Below are 7,937 nucleotides of genomic sequence, written 5' to 3' on the forward strand. Positions count from 1 at the left end.
CCCCCACCCCGGAGAACACCTCTGGGTCGGGCTTGTTGCTTGCTGCTCATTCATCAGTAAGGAAACGAAGTGAGGGGTCTGGCCGCACTGCCTTTCACAGGCTCTCCACTCTCCCCTCGCCTCTGTGTCCGCTCGTGTTTGTGTGTGTGTATGCGCAAGTGTGTTTGTGTGTGTGTGTGTGTGTGTGTGTGTGTGTGTTTGATGCTCTTAAAATGGTCCGGTCCCTTGTGTGTCTTGTCACAATCCCAACGAGTTTGCCAGTCTTCCTGCGGGTGAAAGCCCCTTTCCTCTCTCGCTTCCTGTTGCAATTGTTGGGCCGGCGGCCTGCGCTGCTCCCTGCCAGAAGCCCCCCCCTCATTACCCCACCTCTCCCTTCCTCCTCGGGTCCGTTTCAGATTTTGTGACACCAATGCACGGCACCAGCTCCTCCCACGCAGACCTCTCGGTTCAGTGGAAAAAAACGTAACAGTACCAAAGTTTCTTTTCTCACAGACTAATTGCAAGAATAGCGGAGGGTCTGTGGTGAGTCACTTGCGGGTTATAGTCTAAATGTCAAAATGAGGTTAGGCAATCTCATGTACAAACGTGCAGCTTGCACTTGCACCATCAGCGTGCTTTGCATGCTGAAATAAGTCATGGGACCCACAACATTGGGAAAATGTCATGCCCTGATGTCCAGTGGATCAATCGACCGTATTTGTCGGGCACTTTTCATACACAACACGCAGCAGAAAAGCGCTTCACATATATTGAAACCATCTTCCGCTGCCGACAACAGACCCACAACCACTCACTCACATCAACATGCGCACATAACAAACAGAGTAGCAGCCAAGAGTGAGATGTGAAGGGAGCCACTCCCACACAAACAAACATACACGACTCCCCCACCACACACAAACACACACACACACACACACACACACACACACACACTCAGAGACACACTTCCCCGTTCGTATGTTAAAAACCAGAGACCAGAAACTGAGTATAGTTTTTTTTATTATTTAACAGACCACTAAATTACGTGTCTTAAAGCACACATTTTACAGGCGAACACTTTTATCAATATGGAAAATAGACAAACAAGTGGTACTGACTGCTGACTCTGAAGTTACAGCTTGAGAAATACAGCGACCCTCTTGCTTTGAAAGGCCTCAACCTTTGAGTCTAACTCTCCCATGCTCTGTGTTTCCAGTGACTGATTTCCAAGAAAGTCATCATACCGACTATTTAAAAACTTCCGCAAAAGGTAAATTTCAAAGAAATTGACAAAACATAGACAAAAACAAAACAAAACACCAAACACTCCATCCATGGCTGAAGCTACACAGGAGAGTTAACCCAGCCTCTGTGGTTGTCTTATGACATTGACTGTCTTCTGCTAATGGATTTATTAAACAATGACTTTACCACCTCTGTTCTAGTTTCTTGTTCCTGTTCTTGTTACCTCTATCTTTTTTCTTTTTTGAATGTCAAAGCTTTATTTCTAACTTACAGTTCAGATCTCCTTCAGATTCTTCAGTGGAGCCAGCAACTTCTTATCTTATTAGTTAAATTACATGATGAAATTGTTTAACTACATTACATTCTTTTTTTCAAAGTCATTTCCCTGTTAGTAACTGCAGAGCTGCAACAGCAGCTGTGAGCTAAGATAGCTGTGAGTTTACATCCCATATTGAACCCAATCTCAGATCACACCATTATCCTATAAAAGTGCCACAGATTTCTAGAAAAAACAGCAATGCTTAGTTTCTTCCTTCTTGCTGAAACTGATGCTTTGTTGGACCGTCCACATGTGTGGAAGGGGACGAAAGCAAGATGACTGCTAACAGACCAATGGCCTGCTGACACTCACCTTGGAGATGTATCAGCGAGGCATCATTGCCTTTCATGACATCACAAAGGGCTGATTTCCAGAAGTTTGTGTTCACACAAATCCACTATTCTTAGAATAAAAATGATTAAAATGTTAAAAATGTTAAAATGCACTAATCTGGTTCATTCCCAAACAGCAGAGATCACGTACAAAGCAACAAACAATCTATTTCCTGGAATTATCCAAACATTGTTTTTCAGCAAATATAAAGAAAGACAGAAGTCACACTGTCTGATAAGTGGAGCAACCCAAAATAGAAACAGATGGATTTTGTCCTCATAAGTTGGTCCTCACTACAACAACAACAACTACTGTCCCCGCTGACTTTGGGGTATTTTATTAGAGTGGCTACTTCCTGTTAAGAATCAACTTTTCGCACACTTGACGTCACTTTGAAGAAGGCGGAAACTCTCTTTAAGATCAACACAAATTCTTCCCTGAACTCCCGACACAGAAAGACATAGAGAAGAGGGTTAGCGCAGATGTTTGCTGTGGCAAACCAGAGGGTGAGATTTTTTAAAAACTTCAGCACCAAGTACAGGCAGGACGATTCCGAGGAGGAAATTTGCAGAGAGGTGTACGGTATTCTGACAATGTGATACGGGCCGAAAAACACGAAAAACACGAGAACGACGAGGAAAACTCGCAGCTTGATCTTCTTCTTGCCCTGGTTGTTGTTGCTGCCTGAGTTCCTGAACGACTGGATGACTTTGTTGGTGATGCAAGCGTAGCAGATCGTCATAATGACGCTGACCGACCAGAAAAAAGCGTTCAGATAGATCACAGTGGTTCTGTGGACTTCAAGTCCTTCTGGTCCCTTCAGAACCATACAGTTGGTCACATCTGCTATGTTCTCTGCCTTTTTGGTCAAAAAGATATTGGGCAAAGCCGAGCTGCAAAACAGGACCACCCACACTGAGCCCGCCAGAATTCTGCTGATGGTCAGATTCTCATTCAGCAACCTGCTGCGGGGCATCATGATCTTAAAGAAGCGGGCCAGGCTGATCAAGCCCAGCAAGCCAATGCACGTGTACTGTGTACTGTAGAAGACGGGACTGACGTAACAAACAATCAATTTGACCACTGTCGAGATGCCTTTGATGTTGTCTGCTGCCATTAACGGTATAATCAAGGTCAAGACGACGTCAGCGCCGATTAGGTTTTTCAGGTACACAATGAAGGTGGAGTTGGACTTGAGTTTTAGAGAGATCCAGGCTGCCACCCCGTTCAGGAGCAGAGCCAAGGGGAAGATCATGAAGTAGAGAGCCGGGACAATGTCGGGGTTGTAGATGAACCCAAGGCAGGTAGAATCACTGGAAACTGTTTGATTGGACAACATCTCTCGACCTGAAGAGAATGAGGATTTAGAGCACAAAGGATTTCAGTTTTCCAGCTTCCAGAATTTCAAGTTTTTAGATACATGCATTTAATAATAAAATAACAACAATAAAAGTATCAATAATAATTACTATAATCATAAATCTGATGTAATTTAAAATAATCAACCACAGCAGACAAGGAAACATTTATTTCTACAGCTCTAAGCCAAATAAAAAACATTCCCTGAGTCATTTCTCTTTCTTTAGTATCTAGTGGACTTTTTTTTTTTTTTTTTAAGTTGTTCACTTACCGAGATGCAAGATGTTAGCAGTGTCACGCATATTAAATCATATCATGCAACTCATCCGTCAGCCAGTCCTCATCGCAGCAGTGGCACGGAGCGAGAGAAGTGCAGGCTGTCAAATATGGTTTTACGTTGCAGCATAACGTGGCGCTGGAAATACGTTGTTTGCATCATTTTGCATTTGTCCCCCCCCCCCACCATCACTGTATTGCGTGAGAGCGTGAGGCTGACCGCACTCAAAATGCTGTCCGGATTTTCAACAATGTAAACATTGGAACCAGAACAAAAAAATCGCCCCTGAAAACAAATAGTTGGATTCATCTTTTTTCCAATCTGAAGGAGCCCAAGCCATCATTGTCATCACTGCAGAGTTTCCTCATTTGAATATAAGTGATATGTGATGGTTTTCCTGACAGGAGCAGGCCTGCCCAATGTTCTTTTCGAGTGAAATTAGTTTAAAGACTAGTATTTTCAAAATATGTCCAGCCATAATTAAAATTCAAAGTGGTTTTTGTCTTCACGTTGCACAATATTAAATACAACATGAAAATGATGTATATAATCCATCATTCAAAATATATGATTTTTTTATTTCATTAATTTGATTATCTTTTGCATGTCCCTGAATAATAAAAAAAAATAAATACATATTTCATCAGAAAAATATTAGGTTTAGGAATTACGTAATCCTCAAAATATGATAAACTAATGTTTAACATACATTTCAATAATGAAAATAGTTAATACCTGGTGAGTGGCCAGGCTCCTGCTATCAACACATGGCTTCACTCAACCAGGACCTGCGTGCCAACACTTTGACAAAATTGCCTTTTAAGACCTGCACGATGATTTTCCTGGCAAACAAATCAACATCTCGGCTCTGATCACACTGGACGTTTATCAGGGCTTATGCAAAAAAATAGGGAAAACCTACTGGTTCTCAGTCAAAAATGAGAGAAAAATGTTTCACTAAATCTTGAATCATCCCTGAACGCAGGAAGGAAGCTCATATCCGATATGTCACATGCTAGATGGAGGAGATGCGCCAAATCAAAGCGTGAGGAGTCCTGCAACAACTAAAGCAACAGTGCGTTAGCATAACTGACACGTTCTCACGGGGACACACACTATTTGTTTTCCTGTGTTACACTTCGGAAATGAACCAGTTTACTCTCTGTGAATATTGTTTCAGCAAACGATCGTGTTTTTGTTTTCGTTTTGGTGCTCGTTAGTTATGTGTTTCCGATCGCACCAACAGCTACACGAACTCCGGGCTAATTTTAAGGAGGCGGGTAAAACGATGCAGATGCTTGAATTGACCACGAGGGGGGGCACTTGATGGAGCGTTCTGAGTGAATGGTGTGGATGAGTTTTGCTTTTCATAGCTAATGAACTTGAAAATCATATTCCTCAAATCTTGGCATGGAGTGTGAAAGCATATGCAAAGAGTGTTGTGTTCAGAGACAATTGTGCCGCGTTCTCACGTTTATCCATTTGACTGCTGCACACGGACAACAATGACGATGCATGACTAAACCTTTTAGGCTCTGTGTTCAAAAAAATAACAGATAAACCCAAAGTGACTGGTTCCTAAAAATAAAAAAAAGGACTTTTAATATATGCATTTTTAAAAATGTATTTTGCCCACATTATATTGTCAGGATGCTCTGCTTTTTTGTTTTTTTTTTTTCTGAAAAACTTGTTTGTTTGTTTTTTGATGATGTAGGCCACTGTCAGTGTTGAATGATAAAGGTGTTTTAGGTTTTGGTAGCATCTAATGCTCATAAAGCATGCAATGAACAATGTTCATGCTAATTACGGTGTTCTCTTCTCATCTGTGATGTCTTTATGCAAACTATAACTCTTTATTATTGCAACATCTTAAAAATCTTAACACTCATGCTTTGGTGACTTTCTTAAAACATTGCGAAAAATGCTGACATGTACTTTTTCATTTTGATCCTTGTACATCACTTTAAGGATTTCAAAGCTGGGAAAGTGGGGGACAACCGTAATGGCACTGTGGAGGTCTGCAGGGCACATGTGGAGTAATAAGAGATGAGACATAGGATACTTTGAACTCGGTTAATATTTCTTGGATTTATTCAAAGAAGTTATTGTGATGAAGTCAGAACAATGCCAATTATTGTTCGGTTTTCCCTCATAAAACTGAAAAAAGTTTTTTGCAGTAATTTGATTTTGATTTGAGTTGTATTTTTGTTGATTTTGGGATAAAATCATGCATTTTTGGCTTTAACCAAGAAGAGTATGAGACAGACAGAGAGACCTTGGGAGGGCTGAGACAACTTATCAGAAACATGCTCTTTATGTTATCACTGATTTGACTTTTAGGTTAAGGATAGATTTGCATTATTTATATGAATTTAGAACTTGTGTAATTGTATGTTTTTTACACCTTCGAAAAGTGTTTTTATTATTTGATATCGTTATGATTTCATGTATTGATAATTCGACAGACGTGACAGGACTGATGATCATGAGTAAGTACACAGAACAAACCAAAATTAGACTGGTATCACATCACAATGTGTGTGTTGAGAAATGAAAACATAAAATGAATGTTGAGAAATAAACTTTAATAGAAAGAATAATTGTCGAAAGAAAGAATTGTAGCACAAACTGACACGATACGACACATATAGACAAGCACTTCTAATCTAGTAATCTACTTGGGAGTTTTTTTTATTTATTTATTCATTTTTTTTTTTTTAGAATGGAGTTATAGACTATTGTAAAGTCTTTCCCCCGCCATAGGAAGTCATTACATTTTTTTGCATTTTAACTTGAAGTCATAGAGCTGAGCGTCACTCAAAAACATGCTGTACCTCAAAAGGCCACGAGAGGGAAGTACAGCACAAAAAGTAAAGCTCAAAAGTCTACCCAACCATTTTAAAGTTCTCAAAAACACTTCACCTAAGTTTTGTCAGGAACTTGCAAAGACAAAGATTCCTCTAGCTTTCATTAAATCAAGCAGCTTGTCTCTGAACTCCCTGCACAGGTAGAAATAGAGAAAAGGGTCCAGGCAAGCATTGCTGGCGGAGAGAAAACGGAAAAAGTCATGCAACACTAAAAGCCAGGCTTGGGTGCAATTGTTTTTGCGAAGAATTTTATCTGCGGTGACCGGAATACGAAGGGCCTGAAGTGGCACGAAGCACACAAAGAACACAAGAAGTATCAAGAAGACCCGGAACTTGGTCTTGTTCTTCCCCTCGCTGTTGCTGCTACCTGAGTTCCTGAAGGACTGAAGGACTGTGGCGGTGATGCAAACGTAGCAGAACACGATCAGCATACTGACAAACCAGAAGACGATATCCATGGACAAGATCACACCCTTGTGAAGAATCAAACCGGCCGGGCTCTTGAGCGACAGACAGAAATCCTCGGTGATGTTGCTGGGGTTCTGGTTGGTCAGAATGATCGTTGGTAGCACTGTTGTGCCGAATATCGTCACCCACACCAAGGAGGACATCGTGACACTGAAGGCCACACTCTGGCCGAGCACTTTACCGCCCGGCCGGACGATTTTGAAGAAACGGTCGAGGCTGATCAGGCCCATTAAAATAACACTGGTGTACATGCAGGAGTAGAAAATCACAGAGGCGAAACGGCAGTCAAACGCTTTCAGTCCCGCTGGCACGCCGGGCAGCTTGTCGGCTGCTATAGTCGGAAGCGTCAGGGTCATGAGCAGGTCGGCCGCCACCAGGTTCTTCAGGTAGACTATGAAGCTGGTGGTCGAGTGGAGGTGCAGGGACACCCAGGCCGCTGTGCCGTTGAGAAGCAGCGCTACGGGGAAGAGAAGGAAGTAGAGGCAGGAGACGGCCACGTCGGTAGTCATGGTGTCGAAGGAAATGCAGTGGGGGGGGTCCGGCACCGAGACGTTGGACACCATCATTCACTCTGGAACGCAGAGAAAAGATGATTTTACAAAAACTCGGGATTCGCAGCCAGGCCTGTTCGCTTGGGTTGCGTGTGTGACTAACTTGAGAGGGGGAAGTTCTGCCGGACCGGCTGATTTCCTGCTTTTGATATCCCATCTACGATTCAGCACATTTGTATGATCAGATTTGATTAAGTGCTACAATGTGTGCAGTGGAACAACTTTACGCAACAGTGGAAGATTTCCTAATGCTGCGTTAGCACTGGGCAGATTAGCAGTAAAAGGCGGGCAGCGGCGCAACAGCGGTGGGAGAATCAAAAAAGTGAGAGCTGCTTTAAATGTTTCCTGGCCGCCTCGTTCAGACCTGCTTTGCATTTGCCACCAGACTAAAAGTCGTTTTTTTTGGAACGGCCATTTGGTTGTGAGAACCTGGCCAGAGAATTTGAATGTGTAACCTGACACTCGCACTTTAGACACAATGTGAGGAGGATTTTTGCAATTGTTGTGATGTCTTTGAGCTCACCAAACACAAAAGA

The 7,937-nt window shown here is 42.2% G+C and overlaps 3 protein-coding genes across 3 annotated transcripts in view; all 3 read right to left on the minus strand.

Moving 5' to 3' along the window:
• LOC142895324 (P2Y purinoceptor 13-like) overlaps window positions 1-346 on the minus strand; it is a 4,293-nt gene extending 3,947 nt beyond the window's left edge. Inside the window, exon 1 of the mRNA XM_076036264.1 lies at window positions 1-346. This exon is cut by the window's left edge and continues 167 nt beyond it. The gene's annotated coding sequence lies outside the window, so the exon portion shown is untranslated.
• Window positions 347-939: 593 nt separating this feature from the next.
• LOC142894996 (P2Y purinoceptor 13-like) lies at window positions 940-3,594 on the minus strand. The gene is made up of 2 exons (XM_076035722.1): window positions 3,510-3,594; window positions 940-3,226 (listed from the first exon to the last, which is right to left on the minus strand). The coding sequence occupies exons 1-2, from the start codon at window positions 3,538-3,540 to the stop codon at window positions 2,238-2,240; spliced, it is 1,020 nt and encodes a 339-aa protein (XP_075891837.1). The 5' UTR covers window positions 3,541-3,594; the 3' UTR covers window positions 940-2,237.
• A 2,589-nt stretch (window positions 3,595-6,183) lies between these two features.
• LOC142895311 (P2Y purinoceptor 14-like) lies at window positions 6,184-7,617 on the minus strand. Its single transcript, XM_076036237.1, has 2 exons — window positions 7,505-7,617; window positions 6,184-7,421 (listed from the first exon to the last, which is right to left on the minus strand). The coding sequence occupies exon 2, from the start codon at window positions 7,414-7,416 to the stop codon at window positions 6,448-6,450; it is 969 nt and encodes a 322-aa protein (XP_075892352.1). The 5' UTR covers window positions 7,417-7,421; window positions 7,505-7,617; the 3' UTR covers window positions 6,184-6,447.
• Between the last annotated feature and the right edge of the window lie 320 nt (window positions 7,618-7,937).

The sequence above is a fragment of the Nelusetta ayraudi genome, unplaced genomic scaffold, assembly GCF_046127955.1.
Source record: "Nelusetta ayraudi isolate G7.1 ecotype Tasmania unplaced genomic scaffold, CSIRO-AGI_Nayr_v1 ptg000048l, whole genome shotgun sequence".
NCBI classification, from domain to species: Eukaryota; Metazoa; Chordata; class Actinopteri; order Tetraodontiformes; family Monacanthidae; genus Nelusetta; species Nelusetta ayraudi.